Source organism: Moschus berezovskii, chromosome 25 (assembly GCF_049115385.1).
Source record: "Moschus berezovskii isolate FMDL1 chromosome 25, NW_MosBer_1.0, whole genome shotgun sequence".
Classification (NCBI taxonomy): Eukaryota; Metazoa; Chordata; class Mammalia; order Artiodactyla; family Moschidae; genus Moschus; species Moschus berezovskii.
Window position 1 is genome coordinate 7,959,477 of NC_142484.1, and position 25,089 is coordinate 7,984,565.

Sequence of the window (25,089 nt, forward strand, 5' to 3'; positions counted from 1 at the left end):
GAGCGGCTGGGCCAGGGACCAGGGAGCTAGGCTTATTAAAGACGAAGAGGTTTCTGTGCCATGGTGGCTGAGTGGGGCACACAATTAGAGAGAATTACTCTCCAGCCCCCAGCCTGTGGGGCCCATGGTGAGGCTCAGGGCAGCCCCCAGTCATGGGGGAACAGGGGAGAGAGGCTGTGGGAGGGAAGAGGCGGCTGGAGCAGGAGAACATGCTTGGAGACGATGTGAGAAAGGCAAGTGGTGGCACTCCCCCACGGAGGGCCAGGAGCATGGTCACTCAGGCAGCAACATCCACAGGCCTCACGTGCATTCTCAGTCGTCTGAGACCATGGGGACATTGGGGTTACAACCACCATTTTCATCAATGTAGAATAAGGGGATCCTAAGACCCTTACTTGAGAGTCCCTTAGACTGCAGGGATAGCAAACGGGTCAATCCTAAAGGAAATCAGTCCTGAATATTCATTGGAAGGACTGATGCTGAAGCTGAAGCTCCAATACTTTGGCCACCTGATGGGAAAAGTTGACTCACTGGAAAAAATCCTGATGCTGGGAAAGATTGAGGGCAGGAGAAGGGGGTGACAGAGGATGAGATAGTTGGATAGCATCATCAACTCAATGTCCAGGAGTTTCAGCAAAGTGGAGGAGATGGTGAAGTACGGGGAAACATGCTGTACTGGCATGCTGCAGTCCATGGGGTCGCAAAGAGCGGGACACGTCTAACCAACTGAACAACAAGACGCTGCCAAGGGACCTCTGATGGTGTCGCTGCAGAAGGCAGAACTCTCGCGTGAAAATGATAAACCACTTCCCCGGAAGTCCCCGCACGTGATGTGTCCACAGCAAAGGCCTGGAGGGCAGGGCTGGGATGGCAGCCGAGCTCTCTGGGGAGCTTACGTAAACACCGCACCCCTGAGATCGGATGGGCAGCTCCTGTAAGATGAGGTCAGAGGCCCCTGAGCCTGGGACACACGTTTGGAAGCCCAGCAGTGGGTGGCCTCCTCCAGCCCCGCAGTGTAGTTTCTATCAAAAGTGCTTGAGGCCTCTGCAGCTCAGCTCTGCAAAGCACCACGTGGCTATACGTACATAATACCCTGGCAGGGCCCTCCTGGCCTCAGAACGAGAGCTGTTGCTTCAGGACAGAGTACACTCCAGCTGGTACCCGGGCAAAGGCTCTTCAGACCCTCTTGATTTGCTCTACTACCAGCCTGACCTTGCAACTTCAAATGGTTTGGGTGTGGAAAGAACACAGTGTTAAGATTCCAAAGGTCCAGCTTCTCATTCAACCTGGGTGACTTCAAGCAAGTCACTTAATGTCCCCAAACCTCTCGGCTTTTTCCCACTGGGATCTGAAGACAGAGATCCTGAGCAGCCCTGACACTGTCCCCTCCAAGCTGGACTACGTCCTGACTGCTGTGGATACCTGCAGGGGCCTCTGGAGCCCAGTAACCCTCCCACACCCCTAGTGCCTAGAGCCATGTCCTTGAATCTTCCAAAGAGGGGCCCCGTAGAGGTGGAGAGGATACCCTCTGGCTGGTGCTGGAGCCCCCCAGCCTGCAAAAGAACAGAACTCCTTGGTTCTTTTTTTTTGGCCACACCCCAAAGCACGTGGAACTTCTCTAACCAGGAATTGAACCTGTGCCCCCTGCACTGGAAGCTTGGAGTCATAACTACTGGACCACCAGGGAAGTTCAGAATTCCCTGGTTCTTTTATTTTGTTTTGGCAAAAGTGACCTGTTGGTCAAATCTATTCCTCGTGACTGAAAGAAAACTGTGCTTATATGCAAACTTTCAGTGGAAAGAATGAACCACTTCTGATCCCGGGGACAAACCTATGTGTTGTTGGTTTTTTCCCAGCCTGATGCTCTGCTATATTTGGAGGAAAATTCTGTTTTTCTTTTCTTTTTTTTTTTTAAGTTGTTTTTAGGAGCCATGTAGACCCTGCTGTAGACCAGGCCATCATGGGGCTGAGCAGACTGGTTGGAGGCTAAGCAGGTGATCCGCTTCTACTAGCTGGAAGCAGAGGAGACTTAGCATCACCCAAGACAGGGTTTGGCAGGGGGTGTATGTGAATTTGAAGGAAAAAAGACACTGGGAGTGGGGGAATGGCCATCATTTCTGAGCAAAAGGAAAACATTTGAATTCTTCTTTACCCTTTTGTCAGGGAACCAGGCAAAAACAGAAAGTAAAAGGGAAGAAACCAAAAGTGAAATGGTTCATTCATGTTTGATGAAACCTTCCCACCAAATAGAAACTAGCCTACACAAAGATAAAAAAGGAAAGAAAGTTAGGACATTTTCACAGCCTGGGGCATCACTAGATACAGAAGCCGCCCAGGACCCAGGTGCCAACTCGGTGAAACTGGGGAAACTAATTTCCACACACTTGAGCCTCATAAGGGAGAGAGATCCCTTCTTCCAGTCCTTTGAGTCCTTGGAGAAAGTCAAGTGGCCATACATAACCAACAGGGTCTGGTTTCATTTATAAATAACCCGGGAACATTTTGTTGTTTTCAGTTTTTTGGGACTGGGTTTTCCCAGCATACAAGGCTCTAGGGAGACGTGAAAACCATGACAGGTCAGTGTGACAGCTACTGGGACAAGCTTGGGCACCCTCACTCAGGCCATTAGACAACCACCTCTTTCACGATCCTCTGCCTCAGGCCCTTCCCTTGGACACCCCAGAAGTTGCATCTCCGGGGCGGACCCCTCAAAGTACTATAGAGGAAGCAAGTCCTTTTGGCTTCTAAGGCTGGCCCCGGAAGTCTGGACGGTTGACAGCCCTGCCTAGGAATCTCAATATCCTCTTTTGAGGAGAAAGCCAGAGTCTCGTGGTTTCTGTGTTTTACTGTGATTGATGAAAAGAATGCTAATGAAGTCCCAAATAAAAGCAGTTAAGTCAGAGAGCTAAGATTGCAGACAGGGCTGGAATTACTCAGCTGCTCTCTAATGGGGTGAGGTGGGGGGTGGAGGGAAGGCAATCAATTTAATGTGGTTTATTCCCTCAGAAGGCACTGAGACCTGATCCTACAAGGGGTGGGTGATCAAACCTCCCATCTGGCCCCCTCTGGTTCCCACTTGACTCAGCTCCTCTGATATTCTGCTGATTCTCAGATTTGGGTTCCTGCATCTGTCCTTTTAGCCTGCCAGCCTGCTCTCTTCCCTGATAACAGGTGCCTGATAACAGGCACCCAGCCTTCTAGGTTCCCACATTTGCCAGAAGCCAGAAAGTTGGACGGGAGGGAGGGCTTCACGCTCCCAGGTGCATTTTAGATCTATCCAGGAGAGCCCCCCTCACCTCCCCCCCACCACTTTGGTGTCCTGATACCGGTTACATAACAATCACAGTCCCCAGAGCTCTGACATCACCCACTGAAGATTCTCACCAGCCTGGACAGCCAAGGTGACCAATGAGTGGCCCGGGATGATGGTGGGAGAATGAGCCTAACTGAAGAGCCAGGAACTGGTAAGGGCAGGAGGCACAGGTCAGAGCACAGCATGGTAACTGGTGGTGACCCAGAGAGGAAAGCGGAAGTATTTGGGTTTTTTAATTCCCCCAGAGTTCCCACAAGATTTCACTGTTGCCCCACATTTCCCCTCCACCCTACATAGGGAATTTCTGATTAACTTCCTCAAAACTCGAAGTGCCAGAGGGCCTAACTTCCTCTTCACCCCACTTCCCCACCCTCGGAAGCAGCCTCTTGAGGGAGGCGGTCTCTTCTTCCTCACGTGTTCTATGTCATAAGTGTCCTCCACGGCTAGTGTCCAGCTCCCAATTCCTGGCCTGTGGGGAGCTCAGGTCTCTTGCGACGGCTCAGACTTTCCCCACCAGCCTCCTCCCTTCCCATTTTTATTTCCCCAGTCACCACCCCGCCTTGGATGGTCTATTCGCTCAGCTTTCTCCACTACCTCATTCCTGTCTCTCCCTCTCCCAGAGCGGATAAAAGACGAGGGTATGAGAAGGAGTGTCAGGGAAGCAGGGGCGAGAGGGAGGCAAGGAACGGCAGTGCAGACAGGAGGCGCCTGGCACCCGGGGTTCTCCCCTGCTTCTGGGGATTCTGAGTGGGAGGAGGAGGGCCGTCCATTGAGGGAGCTGAGGTGGGGCGCGTATTCAGGGTACTGGGGTGTCCAACTAGGAATCTCGCGGGGAAGGAAGACGTGCAAGACCCTGAGACCTCCGCGCGCCGTAGCCCCGCCAGCCGCCTTCGCGGCCGCAGCACTTCCGCGAGTCGCCCCACAAGGGGCGGGGCGAAACAGGTGCGGTTGCCACGGCACCCGGGCCTGGGCGCGGGGGAGGGGCCCGCAGCGGAACTAGCGGCGCTCGCGAGATTTGGAATCGGCCAATGAGAGGCGGGGGAGGGAAGGACGTGGCGCGGAGCGCGCGGGCGGGGCTCCGCCTTCCCTCTCCCAGTTCCCCGCGGCCCCGAGTGGCGGCGGCGCGCGCGCTCGAACGCGCGGCCGGGCCTTATAAAGAGCGCAAGGCTAGGCGCGCGTTCCACTGTGCAGAAGGGCACTCGGCCGGCCGTGCCGTGCGCCTGCGCAGTGCGGGCCGCTCCCCGCCCCCCTGCCCCACCGACCCCTCAGCCTGCCGGCCCGGCCCAGCCTCGGCTCCGCGTCCTCGCTCGGCTCTCAGCCGCCCCTTTGCCCTGCAGCAGCCAGCCCGGTGTCCAGCAGCATGTTCAGCTGGGTCAGCAAGGATGCCCGCCGCAAGAAGGAGCCGGAGCTCTTCCAGACGGTGTCCGAGGGACTGCGGCAGCTGTACGCGCAGAAGCTGCTGCCCCTGGAGGAGCACTACCGCTTCCACGAGTTCCACTCGCCCGCGCTGGAGGACGCCGACTTCGACAACAAGCCCATGGTGCTCCTCGTGGGCCAGTACAGCACGGGCAAGACCACCTTCATCCGGCACCTGATTGAGCAGGACTTCCCGGGGATGCGCATCGGCCCCGAGCCCACCACCGACTCTTTCATCGCGGTCATGCATGGCCCCACCGAGGGCGTGGTGCCGGGCAACGCGCTCGTCGTCGACCCGCGGCGGCCTTTCCGCAAGCTCAACGCCTTCGGCAACGCCTTCCTCAACAGGTAGCTACCCTTCGACCCGGGGTGGGGGGGAGGGGGCCGCCGGGGTCCCGACCGTCCAGTGACCACTGTCCCTGCTGTTCTTTGTCCGAAGCCCCCGCGAGACCCCTCAGCGACCACTCCCCGGAACTGGGTCCCCTGCCACTTTCCAAAGAAAACCCTTACCAAGGGGGTCTGGGAGTGGGAGTCGCCGGCTCCCGCGGCTCTGTCTCCCCCCGCGCCCCCCCCCGCGAATTTCCCATTATCGGTTTAACTCCCAACCCCCCACCCTGGCAGATCCCAGACTCCTCACATCCCTCAGATAGTCTTGGTTTCCACCTCCTTCCCTAAGGCTGGGCTCACCTAATTCATTCAAACCAACCCCCTCACCCCCTCCCTTCAAGGGTCTGTTACTTAAGTGTCCTGGAAAAATACAGTGAAACTTTTAGCCATTCACTTTGCTGGTGTGGTGTGCCTCCCCGGGGACCGGTGGTTTGTGGAGGAGGAACGGGGATTTCTGCCGTGGCCTGCTGAGTTTGGGGCGGCTCGGAGAGGCAGCAGACAGAGGGGAGCACCAGCACTTCTTCCAGCGGCGGCTCTGAAGGGCCTGCACTGCTTTAAAGGTTTCTGGGGTAAGGGTCTGTGCTGCCAGGCCGTGGCCCCTGGAGCCCTGGAATAAGATTCCAGCCCCTGTAAACTCCCTAGGATGTTCCCTAACCTACTTGGGCCTCCGTTTCCCAGTTAAATGGGTAAATCAGGGTAACCCTGTAAAGGTCTAACTTTCAGGACGCTATGAATGAAATACATCAGCCTCCTCTCTCAGGAGCGCTACAGCCTGGTTCACTTTTCTCTAAAGGAACTCAAGGTCCCGGCTCAATGGGGATTTTAAAATCCCTCCCCCAACACCCCCAGGGGACATACCAAAGGACTTCACAAATCTGTCTTCTCTGCCAAACTCCATTAGAGGAGTGACTTTACATGCCTTTCAAAGTCCCTTCTGGGGAAGGGCCTAGGAAGGAATCCCTGACTCTTGCCTTCCAGAAGGTCCCCGCCCTGTGTGATCACATTCCTTTCCAGACACTGTCCAGCCCCACAGGGTAGACCAGCTCGCCCTCGATCCCAGCCAGTGGCCAGGCCAACCTCCATGTGCAGAGCTGACCTTTTAACCGAGAAGACAGGCGGGCTTCTGTTGTCTTTTTGCCTCTTCGGGGCACTTGGACCTGCCTTCCTGTTTCATGGCTTATGATGTTGGTGAGTCAGGTCCAGAGTAGAGTAAAGCCCTTGGAGTGAGACTCCTGAAGAGGCAGGGTCCTCCTGGCCAGGAGCCCGCCTTGGAGAGATACTGGGGTCTGAGACCTGTACCTGGCTGACTGTCACCTGGTGGGCGCCATACAATCTTGTGGAAAGTTGCCTTGCCAGGCTGGGAATTCTGAGCACTCTTAGGTCTGCTCTCCTGGAGAAATTTGGGAGGCTAGAAGAAAGGAGCTGTATCTCCTTCTGCTGGCCTTAGGTATCCACTGTTGATTGTGGGAGCAGACCTTTTTTGTAAGGAGAAGTGGGTGTATGACCTGTTTTCTGAATTTGGAGACCTAAAGTTTCAGAGCTGGAAGGGATCTTAGACATCATCTTGTTCAGGAAACCGCTGCTCAGGGAGCCCAACCGTCGATGAGTTCACCACCGAGCAAGTTAATGCAGTGCCCTTGCAGGGCCGACTGTCTGCCTTTTTGCAGCCAGTTACCTCCTCCTGCTGCTTCTCCCTGAAAAAAAAACGACAACAAAACAGCGGTTCAGGTTCAGCAATGCCGGGTCGAAGAGAGGCACCCTGACTACGCTGGTGCCGCAGGATCTCAGAGCCTCTCTTTTATTTCCTTCTGCCACGGCTTCATCACCAGAGGGTCCCAGAATACCAACGACCTCACCGGAAGGGGCCTCGTCAGCCGAGGGTGGGGATGTGGGTTTGCGCTAGAGCTGAGGCCTGAGCTGTGTCAGCCCGTGTAGTACACCAGCGCCGCTGGCCAGCCGGGGCACACAAAGGGGGCTCTTCACTGGCTGACACAGCCTCTCCCGCACCCTTAAAGAGACTCATTGAGTCATGGACTTGTCTTTCCGGCCTCTTCCCCCTGAGTGGCTGCTCTAAGACTCAAATCAGAGACAGGGCGCAGCCCGGGTACTTGTAACTGGTACTTGTAGCTCGAGATGAAATCAGCACGTCCTTGTTGGTGAGAAAACGGGATGGGACACATCTTCACTGCCCGCTCCCTTTCGTGTTTTCAGCCTCACTCCCTGGGCTTTGCCGAGCACCTGATCCATACAGATGTCAGCTTACTGGCTAGGCTCTTGACAAGGCCCTTTTACGTGTGTTGCTTCTCAGAGCCAGCTGAAAATCTTCCCATTTTGGTTTTCTCTCTGCTGACTCCTTCCCTGGCAGGAGCACCAGGTCGTGCGTTTATTTACAGCATATGTGCTCTGCTGCTGGCACGGTGAGGATGAGGCCCAAGCTTTCTTCATCCTGAGGGCCGGCTGCTTCGGCTCGGTTGTGCCTGCAGGCAGCATCTCTTGCCCCCGGCCAGCCGCCCCTGGCCTGTGGGCTGCAGTCACTTAGGGGGGTGGGGCCACAGGGAGAAGCTGATCTCCTCAGATTCCTAGACAATGGGCCAGTATTTTCTTTGCTCACAGTACCTTTTCTAGAGAAGTGTTTAGAGGACTTCTCTGTGTCCAGTCAAGAATCTCTGCTATCAGATGGGACAGTCGTTCTGGGCTGTTTTGAGCCCGGTAGGAACTCAGGCACACAGAGCTGAGCCCTCACCCGTGACTCTGTGGCTTCATTCTTCCCTGATCTGCTTTGACTTTCAGAGAATTTGGTGTCTGTGCTTCCCTGCCCACCATCTACCAGCCTGTGTGGTCCTCTGGCTGTCACTGGCCGCCCACCGCAGTCCTTTCACTCAAGCAGCTAGGTGGAAGGAAGGGCTGGCCCCAGCAGGTATAGGAAAGGACCATCTCTCTCGGTGTGTGGAAACTTGGCCAGGTGGTTGAAAATCTTAATATGGAATTCCAAGGTCCCCGTTGTCACTCTTTTCCTTTCCTTCTGGATTTGAATGGTGACTGAGGCTTGTGCGTGCAGTTTTCGCTAACATGTCAGCAACTTGGAAGTTGAACTCTCGAACTCTGGGGGGAAGAGCTCAGTGAGGGAAGTGCTGATGTGGGTCAGCTGGAGCCTGCGGGTTAGATTCCCAGTTAAGACAATACTAGCAATCTGCTGGCCATCCCGGAAACTTTTTTTTTTCTGGCCACACGGTATGCAGGATCTTAGTTCCTCCACCAGGGATTGAACCTGTGCCTCCTGCAGTGGAAGTGCAGCATCCTCAACACTGAACCGCCAGGGAGTTCACAGCCCTGGAAACTTAAGACAATAGAGAAACCTCCTTTAGGTTCCTTGCTTCTGAAAGGGAAGCCAGAGGCAGAGATGAGGGAGTACAGAAATCACTGCTGTTTGACCCAGAGCAATGATAACCGAATCTTGACCTCGCTTTTCCGGGCTCTTGCTCTTGTGTAGGTTCATGTGCGCCCAGCTGCCCAACCCAGTCCTGGACAGCATAAGCATCATCGACACCCCAGGGATCCTGTCTGGAGAGAAGCAGCGCATCAGCAGAGGTAAACAAGCTCTGACACAGCCCCAGGCACCTGGTGTCGTCAGTCAGCTTCCATCTGATGTCAGGGACGTGGCCCAGAGGCTGCCCAAGTCTCTCCCAGCCCGAGTGAGAACCCTTTTCCCATCAGCCTTGCTATCTGCATGGCGGCTTCCTTTGCTGAGGTTATACGAGCTGTCAGGGTAAGACGACAGCCAACTGTCTGGTTTTCAAGCTTCCCGGCCTCTGGGGCCTTCTGGAAAGGAGGACAGATTCTGGCTGGCTGTGAGGTCCAGGTACCGCAGTCAGCATTGCTGCTCTGAATGAGCCTGTTTCCCCTGGGGCTCATTCACCTTAGTTTGAAAGCTTTGCCTCCCAGAGGTATATAAATTCCTAGTGAGTCCAGCAGGACTGTGAGAGAACAGTTTGACTTGAAAGAGCGAGCCAAAAGGAGAAGCTGGCAGGGATCTGTTAAACATTTTGGGCTGTGGAAACATGTTTAAATTTGCTTAAATACTGTTCATCAGCAGCCTCCTTGGGTGCCGTGCGTGGTGGTAAGGTTTGCATGCTGAATATTAGTGCACCAGGCCCATTCTGGTTGTGTAAACTCCTGTCTCAACTTCACCAAGCTTTTCTAAAGATCTGGTTCAGGATGCGCCTGAACTGGGTTATATTTCTGCTGCTGCCTCTTGCTGTAGAAGGGAGGGGAGCCTTGGGGTTTGAATGCTTTCTGGGCGGAGCATGGGGGCCAGCTCAGAGCAGAGCCTGCAGCTGCAAATGTAAAAGTGAAACAGGATCAGCCTTAGAGGGGGTTGAGGACAAGTGGCCAGATTCGTTTATCATTAACTCGCAGACCTCTCCTGTCTCTCCTCCTTCCCCAGCGGGGCGCCCGGCATTAGTGAGCTTCGCAGCAGAAGCCAGCAGCCTGAGATTTGGGAGGCAGTATGTCTGTGAGGGGGTGGGGACCCTGTTTTAAGTGCTGAGAAAGCCTGCTGCTCCTTTTTTTCCCTGGCTTGTGGGCCCCTGTCGATATGGGATTGCATCAGAACATGTTGAAACTGCTCTCTTATCTCTCCATCTGGTTTAAATTTTCAGGTTTCCACTCCTGATGATTGATAGTCACACATCTAGAGGTTCAAGAGAGCAGATTTGGGGGCCTCTTTGAAAGTAGCAAGGGCCAATTTTTTCTTTCTTATTGCTGTTATTGTTCCAACCTGGTTTTAAGAAAATGCCCAATAAACAAGGCTGTTGTCATTTGCCAAAACAAGCCTTGACTATCTGATTAAGTTACTCTTAAAGAGAGAGACCCACAAAAGGAAATTTCTTCTCCATCTCCTTCCAGGACTGAGCTACCCTGGGGGAACTTTCTTTGAGGCTCTGTAGAGTTCTGTCTTTAATGGCCTGGGGGAGTAGGCGGGGAGGGGGTCTCCTGACTAGGGGCTGTCAGATCAGATTGGTCAGTTGATATGAATGCATGTTTGGATAAGGGTTAATAATAGCTCATAAAAAGGGCTTCCCCAGTGGCTCTACAGTAAAGAATCCGCCTGCAGTGCAGGCAGCGGCAGGAGACACAGGTTTGATCCCTGGGTTGAGAAGCTCCCCTGGAGGAGGATGGCAACCCACTTCAGTATTCTGGCCTGGAGAATCCCATGGACAGAGGAGGCTGTGGGCACAGTCCATAGGGTGGCTCAAAGTTGGACATGACTATAGTGACTTAGCACGCATGCACACATCCTCCCCAAACGCCACCGCTTATAACCTTCAGAGCTGGCAATTAAGGTGCATTTAGGGTTCCTGTGGTCCCTGTTGTCTCCTAAAAGGGAACTCAGAAACAGCAGTTTTCCACCAGTGCTGTGAAGTTCCCCTGCTGGGCAGTTTTTGAAACTTCAGGCAGGGGCCTTAGAGCTCAGCTGACTGAGGAGTTGGACGTATCTGCCTCTCTTTTTTTTCCCCAATATTTATTTATTTGGCTATGCCGGATCCCCAGTTGCAGTACGCAGGCTCTTCAGTCTTTGCTGGGGCATGCAAAGTCTTCTCTCAGCACGTGAGCTCTAGTTCCCTGACCAGGGATCAAACCCAGGCCCCCTGCATTAGAAGCGCAGAATCTTAGCCACTGGACCACCAAGGAAGTCCCATGAGTGTCTGTCTCGCTGCACAGCGTGCCCTGGCCCTGCCTGCAGGGGTGTTTCCCTGCCCTGCTCCCCTTCTCTCTGATTCCAGCCCATCCGTAGAAAGGTAGGCAGTGGTGTCCAGACTTGCTGTCTGCAGGACAGGCGCCGAGCAGGTCCTCAGTGTGCTCTGCAGTCAGGCAATGTGTGTTTTACCGGGGACCAGGCCGTCCCGGCCCACCTGGTACCTATGCACATGGCAGATACTTGGGGGAATAAGCTAGCAGGAGACTGCTGTATTTCCCCATCATGGGCAGGAAGGAGGAGGTTGGCTTACAGAGAAGTGCATCACTTTGATTGAAGGAGGGCTGTTCTCTTGTGAGGGATCCAGCTGATTTTACCCACTTTTTTTTTCCCTCCATAACTCCAGTGGTCTTAAAGTATTCTACTGAAAGCTTTGGGCTTCCCACATGACACTAGTGGTAAAGAACCCACCTGCCAATTCAGGAGACTTAAGAGACGTGGGTTCGATCCTTGGGTCAGGAAGATCCCCTGGAGGAGGGCATGGCAACCGACTCCAGTATTCTTGCCCGGATACTCCCATGGACAGAGGAGGCTGCGGGGCTATAGTCCATGGGGTCGCACGAAGTCAGACATAACTGAGTGGCTTAGCGTGCACTAAAAGTTGCCAAGTTGGATTTATTGCAGGCTGCGTTTGGGGTCAGCGTTTTATCAGTGGAGAAAGGCCATCGGACTGGACCTCTTAGATGTGCTGGGTGTGGCCTCCAGGGTGGTGGCCTCCAGGGGGACACGAAAGCGGTCGGCTTCCCCTTGGAGACCTCATTCATCTGTCACCGCAAAGGTCCCGTGTCCCCTGGCGGAGGAAGTCAGGGGAGGGCAGTGCGTTCTAGGCTCCCTGGTGGCCACCCCTCCCTCCCAGTGCCGACAGGGTGGAAAGCAGGTGTTTCCCTCTCAGAAGGATCGGGTCCACAGCACACGAGGGTCCCGGGCAGGCTGCAGACGTTTCTGTGGTCTGCTGACCTCATTCCCTGGAAGTCCAGCAACCTTCTGGGGGCTACAGTTGGCGTCATTTATTGCATTTACCTCCAGTTCCCACCCTGCGGGCCTGGCCCCTCCTGACTTTTCCCTTTTCTGAACGGTGCCTAGTGTGTGCAGGAAATACTGGGTGGGGAGATAAGAGGTGGGGCCCGAGCAGGCCCAAAGCGGCCGGGACCCAGCCCAGGCCCTGCAGGAGATGCCTGAGAAGCACTGCAGGGAAGAGTAGGGGCCTCTGGGGGGTCTTGGGCTGCCCCCCCACCCCCTCCTGCTGATCTCCTGAGTGCCTCAAGATAAAGTGCTCTCGTGTCAGCGGACAAAGGTGACCTGCGGGGCCAGCGTTCGTTCTTGGGTGCCGCCTGTGTGACTGATGCAAGGCATTCTGGAGGGCACATGGGGCCCGCGGGGCTGGTGCCCGGGGCTCCCAAGCTGCTGGCTGCCCGCACAGTCGGGCAGGGCCTGGGCAGGAGTGGGTCTTCCCGTGCCGGTCCTCCGTGGGCAGCTGAGGGAGGTGCTTGGTGGAAGCAGGGGCCCGGCCAGAGCGCCCCCGCCACTGTCACAGGCGAGGCTGTGAGCTGAGCCGTAACTTTTGTGCCTCGTCCCCCCCCCCCCACCGTGGGAGTCCAGTCAGCAGGGAGCAGTCATTTCGAGTTGCATTAGGGGATGGAGCTTGGCAGGCCAGTGTCTGCTTTCTGCTTGACCTCTGTACTGGGAACCAGCACTGCTTGCCGGCTACAGCAGCTGCCTCTGTCAGGAAGCCGCCGCTCTTCAGATGAGGAAACGGAGGCTTAGCACCATTAAGCAGCCTAAGAGGACACGGGCCAGCACGTGCTGCTGCTGAGATTTGAACCCAGCAGAGGTTCAACTCTGGGCCGAGGAGCTCCAAGAGCATGGCTCTGACAAGCCCTGGGCCCTGCTGTGCCGGGCTCAGCTCCCTGGAATGCGCAGGGTCTACCCTGTTTCTCTCCCCACCTGAGACCAGATTCTGAGTCCAGAAATGGGCCTGAGGTTCAGGGCTTTGAACAGCAAGGCTGAGATTTTTTTCTGCTTTTTCTCCCTTCCCTATTCTCTGCCTCCAGCTAGAAATCCGCCCCTGCCCCCAGCTGTCCATGGACGGGACCTGGGAGCCCTGGCTAAGGCTGGGTTCTCACTTGCTCCCTGCTAACTGTCCCTGGATCCCAGGCTCTATCTAAGCTCAGGAGCCATCCCTGGCCCAACCCTGGAGCCCTCTGACCACAGGTAGCCTTTCCTGCTGCCCTCTCCTGAGAGGCCTTGGCCCTGAAAGCTCACCAGGTTTTCTGTAGCCCGTAGAAAACGGCTCCATGAGGCTGCCTCAAAGCCTCATGAGAGGCCGAGTACTGCATCCTTGCTGGGGCCCTAGGGGGGTGCTGCGCCCCCAGGAGCCATGTCGGCAGAACCGGGAGAGCAGTACCAACCTCCGGGTTCTCATCGATGGTCAAAGGAATTTGCATGTGTTAAGCTTTTGCCCTAGTGCCCGCTGCCCAGTTCAGTGTTCCACAAATGTCAGCTGAATAAAAATACACTGAAAAACCCAGGGATTCCCAGACTGTGATGAGGAAGGTCTTTCTCTGAAGAACATCCCGAGGAGGCTGGAGGAAGGGAAGCACTGACTCAGCAGGGATTTCCCTTCAGACTCCAGGACCTCCTCTGGGGGCCTGGCTCCAGCACAGCTACCCTCCTCAGGGCCTTCCTCTCACTACCCCCCCACCCCCGCCCCGTCCAGCTTTTGGCCGCTCTGCCTGCGGGGGAGTGGGACCAGCGCATGCCGGAGCCCCACCTGTTCCCAGGCAGCTGCCTGCAAACGCTCAGTTTATATTTGGGGTACGAGGCATTCTTCACACATTAGAAGTCGTCGCCCACACAGCCGTCGGAATTTGAGCTTCTTGGGCCCAAAATACAAATCCTGTGAGTAAGAGATTGCAAACATTTACGGAGCGCTTAGGGTGGGTCAGGCGGGCACTCTCTGTCACGGTGAAACTTGCCGCCTTCATGTTGCAGATGAGGAAACGGAAGCTCAGAGTAGAAGGTCCAGGCCTGACTCCAGAGTCCATCCACCCTTCCCTCCCCCCCGCCCCCTCTTCTTTGTTGGTTATTTCTAGGCCAGATTTATTGAGGTCTGTTACATACGATAAAAGTTCAGCCAAGGCAGCAGTTGTATAACCACCACCACCATGACTGAGACACAGAGTTTTCGTCACCCCCAGAAAGTTCCCTGCACCCCTTTGTAGGCCCTCATCTACATCCCTCATCAGGCAACCACTGATCTTTGCCCCAAGGTCGTGCCTTTCCAGTCATAGACGGAATCATACAGAAAGAAGCCTTTGGTGTCCGTATTCTTGCACTAAGCGTGTGCTTTTGAGGCTCATCCGTCTTTGAGAGCCTGCAGTTCATTCCTTTTTGTAGCTGTTGCATCCTGGGGTATGGAGGTACCGTAACTTGTCATCCGTCCTCCTGTTGAAGGGCATCTGGGTTTCTGGTTTGGAGCAGTTTTGAATAAAGCTGCTGTAAATGTTAGTGCAGAGTGCTAATTTTAATTTCTCAGTTCTCGAGGCATGTGGGGTCTTAGTACCCTGACCAGGGATCAAACCGCTGCCCCCGCGGTGGGAGTGCCGAGTCTTAACCACTGGACCAAGGAAGTCCCAGATTCTCAGTCTTTGGGTAAATGCCTAGACTGGGGAGGCACCATTCTCCCAACCTCTGTGCCCTTCCCTTAGGATCTGTAGCCCAAGGGAACTCTGAATAAGTCCTCACAGCGTGTACTCTTTGCCCTTTAATCTCTCTTGTCCTCCTGCACCCCTTCCTCCCGGCCTCAGCGCGGGTTAAGCATGTGTGATGGGAGCTGTGGCAAGAAACGCCGAGGCCCACGCAGCTTGAATGGCAGGAAACAAAAGTCGACTGGAGACAAACCCTCTATTGTTTGAGTTCTAGAAACTTCTGGAATATCTGAAGCAGCTTTCCCCCCAACTACTGGAACTACCTGTGTTTGGAGGGTGCTGGGCTGGGGCGGGGCTGAATCCCAACTCTTCCCTCTTCACCTCTGTGCCAGAGGGTGGGGAGCGAGACTCTTGACTGGAAGGCAGACCCTGTCTGGAGGGAGCCAGCGCCACGGGGGCAGAACCCCTGAAGCAGCTGGGACCTGCGGGAGGCTCGCTGGGGACGGGGCCAAGGCCAGAGGGGCAGGCTGGAGCATCCTGTCTACATGACCCATGTGAAATATGCATGAAACTGTCAGTCACTCAGTCGTGTCTGACTCTTTGCGACTCAGTGGTCTGTCCATGGAATTCTCCAGGCAAGAATACTGGAGTGGGTGGCCATTCCCTTCTCCAGGGGATCTTCCTGACCCAGGGATCAAACCCTGATCTCCTGCACTGCAGGCACATTCTTTACTGTCTGAACGACAGGAAGTCTGAAATAGGCATAGCATACGATTTGCCATTTCAACCATATTTTAAATGCACAGGTCAGTAGCTTTAAGTACGTTCCCATTGTTGTACAAACATGACCACTAACTATCTCATCCGTAACTTTCTTCTTCTTCCCAAGGGGAAATTCTGTCCCCATTAAAGTACAGCTCCCCTCCCCATCTCCAGCCCCTGGCCCCCACCATTCCACTTTATCTCTGTGGGTTTGACTCGAGGCACTTCATACCGGTGGAATCATCCCCCGTGACCGGCTTGTTTCATCATTTCATAATGTCTTCAAGGTCCCGGAACTTCCTGAGCCAAGCTTGTCTCTTATCAGCGCTGGCTTTTACTCACACTGCAGGCTCAGCCCTTTCTTTACAGCTCAAACCCCAGATTATGTGGTCTGTGTCCTTTGTGGGTACCAGCACTCTCATGACCATCCCTCCTGAGATGCACGAGGCTGCAGCACGGTGTCCACACTGGTGTGTGGAGCGTGGTGTCCTCACTGGGCGCACGTGCCTTCCTGCTTCTGCTCGGTTTTCTGTGTGTTAGGCCCAATCCTGCCGCCAAGGCTGACCTCTAGGATGTCCCAGAGCCTGGAGGCTCAGTGCCTGGGGCAGTGTTGGGGGTGGAGGGCTCCTCTCTGGACATGTCCCTGGTCCCAGGACTTGTCACCTCCCACTGAGCCCCTTGGGACAGCGCAGACTCAGTCGCTGCTGTCAGCATCCCTGATGTGGGTCGGTCCAGCCCTCGGTGCCCATGGAGACACACAGGCTGAGGTGTTGGGGGCCCCTGCTGAGGTAGGACGTGGTCCTCCACCTGTGATGACATCTCTCGAGTCTGAGCATTGAGACCCTGTGCATGACCTGTGAGTGTGCTTGGCCAGCCACCCGGTCTCTCTCACCAAAAGTGTGAGCACTTTCCATATAAACAGGAAATTTCATTCACCTGCAAAAAAATGGGCTTCGCTCTCTTGGCTCCAACTTGAGATGTCGGCGAGTAGCTGGGTTTGCAGGCAGGGCCACGCTCGCTCTGGGTGGGGCTGGTGGACCTGGTGCCTCGTTCGAAGGCGATTCCTCCTCCTCCTCTTTCTCTCGTCTCCCTCCTCCTTTCTCTCTCCTCCTCCTCTGCCCCCATCAGCTCCCCCCACCCCCAGTCATCTCTTCCCACCCACCCCCCCACCACTGGAGGAGTGAGGCCAAGCTGGGTGGAGTCCGGGGGTGACCTCAGCTCCCCGCATGCCGTCCTGAGTCCCAGGCCAAAGCTAACTGGGCCTCGAGCCCAGCCCATCAGGGCGCCCCTCTCCCAGCAGCTCGGTTTTGGCATCACCGCCTCCCCAGCTGTAGGACTCGGGTCGTTTGGACTTGTGGCCGTCTGAGGATGAACAGCGTGCGGAGGCAAGAAGGGGGGCCTCATTTTTGCCGAAACGGAGCAGCCCTTCAGTCCTGAGTCATTGCCTTCTCAGCACTGACCTGCCGTTCCCAGAGCCGGCCATAAAAGGCGGTGGTGGTGAGGATGGGGCCGGCCCGCTCCCTGCTCCTCCAGGGACCTGGGGACCTTGTACTTTGGAGCCTGCAGCCTGGCAGTGGCAGGCGGCGGAACGACCGGCCCTTGCCCCCAGCCTTCCTACACCCTCTGAGGGCAGGGAATCTGGTAGCCCGGCTGTTCCTTTGTCTGCACGGCCCATGGAAGGCTGATGGCTCCCCTGCCCCGGCTCAATTTCACATTCCCAGGGGCTTTGCTGCCCCCGACTCCACCTCACTCCCACCCTGTTCAAAAACTGGAGGGGGTGGGCGGGCGGAGCCTCCCATCAGAGCGTCCTGGTTCCCCACCCTGTCCTGTGGAGAGAACGGATTGCCCTGACCAGGCTGCGTGCTAAGTTGACGGAAGCTGTACATTTGGGGTTTTCCTGAAGTTTCGGTGTCTTGCCACAAGGACCAGCGCTGGCCTTCAGCCTTAGAGCCAGGCCGATGGTTTGTCGCCCTTGGTTCCTGATGAGTGATGCACCCCATCGACTCGGAACCTCGTTTCAGAGGGCCCTGCCACCTCTCCCTGGCCTGAGCCCGCCTGACCCGCAGGCTCATTCGCTGTTATTCTGTGCTGGGGCCTGTGCTGGGAGCCCATTTAGTCCTCCCTGTGAGCTTAGGAGAAGGAATTGTAATTTGACTTTTACAGATGAAAAAAGTGTAATTCAGAAGTTAAGAACTTCGGGTCACAGGGTTAGTGGCCTGATCCGGGAGTGGACTCCAGGGCTTTCTTACTAAGGGCTTGCGTTGTCTCTGAGTGTCTAGATGCAGAGGCCTGCGTGGCTGCGGCTTCGGGCGGGCAGACAACCCTGAAGCCCATTTGAACCGGGGGCCAGGCAGCCAGAATGTTTGTTTAACCAGGCACAGCTTCACCACCACGCCCCACACGGCCTGGTTTATCTTAAAGCATTCCCCGCCCCCGGGAAGTGTTCTGGCTGGAGGGGAGGTGGGCCCTGAGGCTGGACTCACGTTCAGCCCAGGAGGCTTGGAAGGCTTGGCAGGATGGCTCAGCCCACGCCTTACAAGAAAGCAGGGAGGACTGCCCTCTCTGTGGCACTCAGCCTTTTGTTGACACTTGGTCCTTTTCTTTGGTCTCCCCCTCTCCCTGCCACTTTTCTGTTTCCTGCTGTTTAAATCTCAGCCTGGTTGGGGTAGGGAGTGTGGGTGCAGCTCTGCAGTGGAGTGGGGGCTGGTTTTGGCCTGTTTCCGGGCAGTGTCCCAGGCCCTTCTGTACAGGAGTGCTTTCTCTGGCACCTTCTCAGGGGCGTGACTATACTCTGGGGAGGACACAGTGGTTCCTAGGAGGGCCGGCCTGCATTTAGGGTAGCCTCTGGCCAGCCGGTGAGGATCAAGGGGACTTGCCCAGAGTCACGCAGAGAGTGGCAGCTCGAGGGCTGGGACCCAAGCTTCCCAAAGACTCTTGAGCCCTGTTCCCATGGTGCTCCTACCACTCCTTAGTATTCCTAAAAGATAAGCAGAATTTTTACTTCTTCTGGGGACAGTTCAGGTAGAAGCATTTTGGGGTGGCGTAATTGTAAAAATGGGTTACAAATTAAACTACTATTGCAGAGACTCACAGATCCATTGGCTTCAATGAGGCGTCTGATAGTTTGTGTGAAATACAATAGTCCTGAACCCACAGTAGGTATTCCAGCTCTTGTCCTCACACCTGCATTCCAGTCCCCGGGGAGGGAGTCGAGGAAAAAGGGCTGCTGCACCTTTTCGTGGCTTGTTTGTTTCTGCAGCTGAGCGGCTGGGAAATTCAGTCTGAAGCTGGGGGACCGGGACTCCAGCTGAAACCAGACGGTTCTGTCAGCAGTGTAGCCGCAGACCAGCAGCCTTAATTGTTGGTGGGAAACAGCACAGAATAGAGTTGGGAGCTGGGGCTTAGTCCAGCCGATTCATTTTAGAGGGGGAAGTGGTTTGTAGCTCTTCATAGGTTTATAGAGCAAGGGTCAGCAAATATTTTCTCTTAGGGTCAGTGTTCGAAATTATTGGCTTTCCAGGCCTCGTGGTCTCTGCCACAGCCAAACTCTGCTGTCGTAGCACAGAAACAGCCAGAGACAGTACAGGTGAGCAGGCTGTGTTCCAATAAAACTTTATGAGTGGAGGGCCACATCTGGCCCCTGAGCTGTAGCTTGCCAACCCCTGTTGTAGAGAATGAATGACATTCCTGCAGAGCATGGAGCCCAGCACGGAGCCCTGGACAAGCGGCCGCTGCAGGTCTTCCTGCTCTAGACTGTGGCTGCCGTGCAGGGGCGCCCAGCTGGTAGCACGCAAGTCTGTCCCCCCGCCCGGTGCTGAACTGTGCTGCTGGGTCCCCTCCTTGTTTTTGCCATAGTTGTACCCACTTTAGGACTTGGACTTCATGAGTTTCTTCCCATTATTTGGGCTTTATATATTTGTATTCCTTTTTTTTTTTCTATTCCATTATTATGGGCTTCACTAGTGACTCAGCTGGTAAAGAATCCACCTGCAATGAGGAAGACCTGGGTTTGATCCCTGGGTTGGGAAGATCCCCTGGAGAAGGGAAAGGCTGCCCACTCCAGTATTCTGGCCTGGAGAATTCCATGGATTGTGTAGTCCATGGGGTCGCAAAGAGTTGGACACGACTGAGCGGCTTTCACTTTCTGTTATTTGTAAAGCACCTCTTAGTGCTAGATGCTGCATGGGTGAAGGCATTACCGTAGTGGGTATGGAAGTAGGGGGTGCCTGACTGACCCGCTGCCCTCAGGGTGCTGTGCTGTCCACAGGAGTCCCTTCTGGAAACGTAGGGTGAGAAGTGCCAGGCCAAGTCAGAGATGGGAGCCATCAGACCCCCAGGGCCCCTGACCCACCCTTTCTCTTCCGGCAGGGTATGACTTCGCGGCCGTCCTCGAGTGGTTCGCCGAGCGGGTAGACCGTATCATTCTGCTCTTCGACGCCCACAAGCTGGACATCTCCGATGAGTTCTCGGAGGTCATCAAGGCCCTCAAGAACCATGAGGACAAGATCCGCGTGGTGCTGAACAAGGCCGACCAGATCGAGACGCAGCAGCTGATGCGGGTCTACGGGGCCCTCATGTGGTCCCTGGGGAAGATCATCAACACCCCTGAGGTGGTCCGGGTGTACATCGGCTCCTTCTGGTCCCACCCGCTCCTCATCCCCGACAACCGCAAGCTCTTCGAGGCTGAGGAGCAGGACCTCTTCAAAGACATCCAGTCTCTGCCCCGAAATGCCGCCCTCAGGAAGCTCAACGACCTAATCAAGCGGGCGCGGCTGGCCAAGGTAGACCCAAGGTTGGGGCAGTCACTTGGGGCCCTGGGACTGGATGCCCAGACCCGGCCCTGCTCTCACTGGCCACACTGTGCCGTGCTTCATCTGAATCTGTCCTCTGGTGCACCCATGGGTGCAACCTCTTCCTCACTGAGATTCTTTTTAACACACAAACATCAAGAAGATGCCACTCTACCGAGGAGCGGCCTAGGGAGTGGAGAATGGGTGGGAGAGCCACTCGAAGCCTCATTGGCTGACCCCCCAGGCATGCCAAGCACTGAGTGCCTGCAACACGTGCCAGGTGCCGGGGATGCAGTGAGAACTGCCAGGTTCCCACCCTCCCAGCATTTGCCTGCCGCGCAGGGGAAAGCAGAGGATGAAAAGAAAGCACGGTTCTATTTGTATTGTCTTGGTTACTATGGAAGCAGGTGGCTGGGGAGCTGTCCTGAAGGAGGGTGGACCAGACTGGGGGTACCCAGGCGGAAAGTGATGCTTCAGCTGGAACAGGAGGTAGTTCGTGGAGAATTAGGGCACAGGTCTGCGGGCCCAGGGAGACCACTGGGTGGCCTCCGCCCCAGAGGCCTTGTAAACCATCCCTACCCTCCATGGAAGCTCAGGGCCTGCTGGCATCTGCGCACAGCATCTGAATTGCTCGAGTGTGGCGCCTCAGTGTCTGGCCGAGCACTTGACAAGACTTCGGGGTCTGGGAAGGGAAGGTTAATGCTGCCAGTGGACCCTTCAGACACTGAGGAGCAGAGCATGTTCCCTTGTGTGTCTGTGCTCACACACTGTCGTGTCCAACTCTTTGCGACCCCATGGACTGTTGCCTGCTATGCTCCTCTGTCCGTAGAATTTCCTAGGCAAGAAGACTAGAGTAGGTTGCCATTTCCTTCTCCAGGGGATCTTCCCACCCCAGGGATGGAAACCATGTCTCTTGAGTCTCCTGCTTTGGCAGGCAGACTCTTTACCACGGGATCAATGGCATGTCCCCTGAGGACATATGATTTTGAATAATGTTGCATTGTGAGCATCTCCAGGGGCAGGCCCTCTTCTGGGAGAGCCGGGCAGCCCCCCAGGCAGTGCTCCTGCCCCCGCGGAGCCGACTGCCTGTGTGTAGCCCAGAGGCTTTGGGGCTCTGTTGTGGGCCAAACACAGTGACTCAGGGCACCACTGTCTTGAGGCCTGAATTCCGGTAGCTCTGGGTACTCCCTGTCCCAAATAATGGGCAATGACCCTTCATCCTTCATCCCTTGGTGTGGCTCCATCCTGGTTACCCCGAGTGCCCCAGGACCAGTAGACTGGAGCTTGCTAGCAACATAGGTTTCTAGGCCCCACCTCTGCCCTACTGAACCGGAATCTGCATTTGGACACAGTCTCCTGTGACCTACTATATGCTTAGTAAGGAGGGAGAACCCTGCCCTGGAGGACTTGGGGCTGCTCGGTTCTCTAGCTGTCTCATTTCTGGAACCTTCCTGATGAGTGAGCTGGTTCTGAGAAAGGAACCCTTTAGAACATCCATGTAAGTGGCTCCTGGCCTCAAGGGACAAGTGGCGTCCTGAGCTGAGGGAGAGAACAGTGAATGGAGGGGAGTGCCAGCCTCCTATTTCCGGTCCTACTTCTGCTTGGTCGCAGGAAAGGACCACGCCACCGCCACCTGCCTCCCCCCCCGGCCCCAGCCTGCCATCCAGCCCCATTCTTGGCAGGGTTCTCGCTCAGCCTCTCAGGACGGAACGACAGGCAGGCTTCAGGCCCCTGCCCGTTCATCTGCAGAGATGGTGTGTAATGGCACGGCCCTCGGGCACACTGAGTCACCCTGCCCGGAAAGCCCCGGCCTCTCCAGTCTCGTCCTGCACCTGCTGCTGTGAGACTGTTTCCTTTTCCTGGACTGAGTTGCTCAGTCTCTGCCGGCCTGTAACCAGCAAAGCTGTGACTGTGACCCTGTGACCAACCCTGCAGGGAAGACAGGGTCAGGCTAGTGGAGGGGTTTTTCAGGGTGGAGTTGGCAGGTCTGGGAGAAGAGGGCGTGAGGCTGGCTGGCTGCAGCCCTCCTAGCTGGGCGCTGCTCGGCAAGGCCATGGGATTGGAGGGCTGTGCTCTTGACAGGCTGCCAGTGTTACCACCTGCTGTAGGGAAGGGAAGGGTGTGCTGCCCTAATTGGCAGGATGTATGTTAGATATACCTAACTAAGGTACTGAGTTTAGATAAAGCCTGAAACATCTGGGAATATCCTTGTGGGAGTTTTCTAATCCTTAGTCATCCCCAAGGCAGTCCTGGTGATCATGCTGGGCATAACTTGATCAGGCCACACCCTGAGAAGGTGTCCAGGAAGTACGTAACTCCGCCCCTTCCCTGTCTTCACAGGTCCACGCCTACATCATCAGCTCCCTCAAGAAGGAGATGCCCAATGTCTTCGGGAAGGAGAGCAAGAAGAAAGAGCTGGTGAACAACCTGGGCGAGATCTATCAAAAGATTGAGCGGGAGCATCAGATTTCCCCCGGTGACTTCCCCAATCTCCGCAAGATGCAGGTACAGCTGCCTCCTGTGCCCTGGGAGCGGGCTGGTGGGGATCGGAATGTGGATGGCTCAGGGCACCGGGGCAGTGATGCTGGAGGGAACCCCAGCTCCGTGGGGTGGGGCCTCCCAAAGTGGAAGCAGCACCCCACCCAATCGGAAGCTGACCCAAGGAGAGGTGGACCCGGGCCGTGACACCTCACGGGGGAATGTGGTGACTCACCGAGAGGGGCAGGGAGAGGGCAGGGCCATGCCAGGCACCCCAGCCTCCTCCCAGTTAATTCTTGCCTCAGTCCTGCTGGGAGATGGGGGAGCCAAGATTGAAGTGGTTGGGGCCATGAGGTGGAGCCAGCTCCTTTTCCTTGGGAACCTTTGCTGCACTTGCAGCACCAGAGCCCCGGAGAGCCTGACCCAGGTCTGTCCGCCCTCCCCTGCCCTGACAGGAGCTCCTGCAGACCCAGGACTTCAGCAAATTCCAGGCCCTGAAGCCCAAGCTGCTGGACACAGTGGATGACATGCTGGCCAACGACATCGCCCGGCTAATGGTGATGGTGCGCCAGGAGGAGTCCCTGATGCCCGCCCAGGTCGTGAAGGGCGGTGCCTTTGATGGCACCATGAATGGGCCCTTCGGGCACGGCTATGGCGAGGGGGCCGGTGAGGGCATTGACGACGTCGAGTGGGTGGTAGGCAAGGACAAGCCCACCTACGATGAGATCTTCTACACGCTGTCGCCCGTCAACGGCAAGATCACGGGCGCCAATGCCAAGAAGGAGATGGTAAAGTCCAAGCTCCCCAACACGGTGCTGGGGAAGATCTGGAAGCTGGCCGACGTGGACCGGGATGGGCTGCTGGACGACGAGGAGTTCGCCCTGGCCAACCACCTCATCAAAGTCAAGCTGGAGGGCCACGAGCTGCCCGCCGACCTGCCCCCGCACCTGGTCCCGCCCTCTAAACGGAGGCACGAGTGAGTGCCCGCCGCTGGACTCCAGCACCCCAGCGCCCAGCCAGGCAGAGACTGGGGGGGAGGGCCCGCAGTTCCCAAGACCATAAAGACTGAGTGCCGTTTCCTCAGCTCGCAAAGGAAAGCCACCATCTTTCTCTTAAGGCTCCTGGGGAGGCAGGGGTGATACATGTGAATGATGGAATTTTGTGCATAAGAACTATGGATATTTTTAATATATAACATTAGAGGCAGCGTTCTTTCTTGCCTCCTCCTCCTCCTCCGTCTGGCAGCCCACGCACGCAGGGCCTCTGTCCTCCCGTCCTCACCTCCCGAGGTGGGGAGTCACCCTGGCTTGCCCCTCCTGCAGCTGCGGCCTCTGTAGACAGGGACGCAGGGTCCCCGTTTTTTCAGGCTGAGTCGCTTCATCAGGCTGGTGGCTCCCTTCCCCGTCAGCCCAGCCTCTGCCGCTGCTCACGGATTCAGTTGGTTCTGTGCCTTCCTCCTTCCCTTCCCGAGGCCCCTGTCCGCAGGCCCTGCCCTTGCTCCCGCATCCCCCTGATGTGGCATCACAGAAGCCAGGCCCAGCTGCCCTTTTTGTGGGGAGTCTAGGGGCGCCGGGGGCATGGCGTGGAGAATGTCTTCCAGAGAAATACGTAAGCTAGTTTTTCTTCTATAAAGTAACCCCTTTTGTATTTGACTGAAATTTCTGGTAACTTGCCAGCCACTTGTTCAGAAGCTGTGAGTTTTGTCTCCTTCCCCACACTCCACTTAGGAGCCATGGGAGGTGGGCTGTGTGCAGAGCACACCCTGCAGGAGACCCCAGAGGCAGCCTTCCCTGCTTCACCCTCTCACTTCCTGGAACATTCTGGCACACCTCTCTTCCCCACTTTGGTGGGCAGTGGGTCCTCAGGAACCTAGTGTGGCTCAGCGCTCCAGCCCGGGTTTGGCGGCCAGACAGATATCAGGGACGGTCCAGCCCCTGCCCTCTCCCACCTGCCTTCCTCCTGAGGAGGGCTCCACTTGGACACCCTTAGAATGGCGCTCCCTAGGCTGAGTAGCGACAAACCTGAGCCCACCAGGGCCAATGGACATTCCTGCGGGCCAGCGGTTGGCCTCCAGGGCTGAGATCACAGAGCCCCTGTGGTGAGGGCAGCAGGCTTCCCGCTGGCACACCCTCAGGGGTCTCAGGGACTCCTTCACTCCGACCTCTGACCCGGCCCACCCTCCCAGTGCTGCTCTCCAGGCCTCCACTGGGTCCGTGTCCCCAGGAACTGGCCTCGTTACCTGTAGTGGGCCTCGGCCCCCACCCCACACAGTATCAGGAGGATGGGGGTGGCTGCCTCGTCAGGAATTCACTGTTGAAGTTTCAGTGGCTTAACCACGCTTGCCCGTGGAGAGAAAAAGCAACTGAAGACACGACTTTTTTTCTTGCATTAAAAAAAGTTAAACTGTGCTGAAGCTGGCTTCTGGCTCTTAGATGTCTCTTCCCAGGGCCTGCCCCCAACAGTGCCTGCCAGGATGCTGGCAGAACAGCCAGGAGGTGGGGGCCAAGATACCAGCAGAGACAGACTGACAAGCCCAGCAGG

General features: G+C 56.1%; 1 protein-coding gene across 1 annotated transcript; it reads left to right on the top strand.

The window, feature by feature from the left end:
- Nucleotides 1–4,412: 4,412 nt before the first annotated feature.
- Nucleotides 4,413–23,754, top strand: EHD1 (EH domain containing 1). Its single transcript, XM_055415603.2, has 5 exons — nt 4,413–5,077; nt 8,607–8,704; nt 19,649–20,061; nt 22,411–22,575; nt 23,004–23,754. Exons 1-5 carry the CDS (start codon nt 4,674–4,676, stop codon nt 23,526–23,528), a joined length of 1,605 nt encoding a protein of 534 aa, XP_055271578.1. The 5' UTR covers nt 4,413–4,673; the 3' UTR covers nt 23,529–23,754.
- Nucleotides 23,755–25,089: the final 1,335 nt, after the last annotated feature.

Excerpts from the sequence above, each read along its gene's own strand:
- EHD1 (XM_055415603.2), top strand. The coding sequence starts at position 4,674 with ATGTTCAGCTGGGTCAGCAAGGATGCCCGCCGCAAGAAGGAGCCGGAG. Across the intron at positions 5,078-8,606 it reads GGCAACGCCTTCCTCAACAG|GTTCATGTGCGCCCAGCTGC; the intron begins GTAGCTACCCTT and ends GCTCTTGTGTAG. Across the intron at positions 20,062-22,410 it reads AGCGGGCGCGGCTGGCCAAG|GTCCACGCCTACATCATCAG; the intron begins GTAGACCCAAGG and ends CTGTCTTCACAG.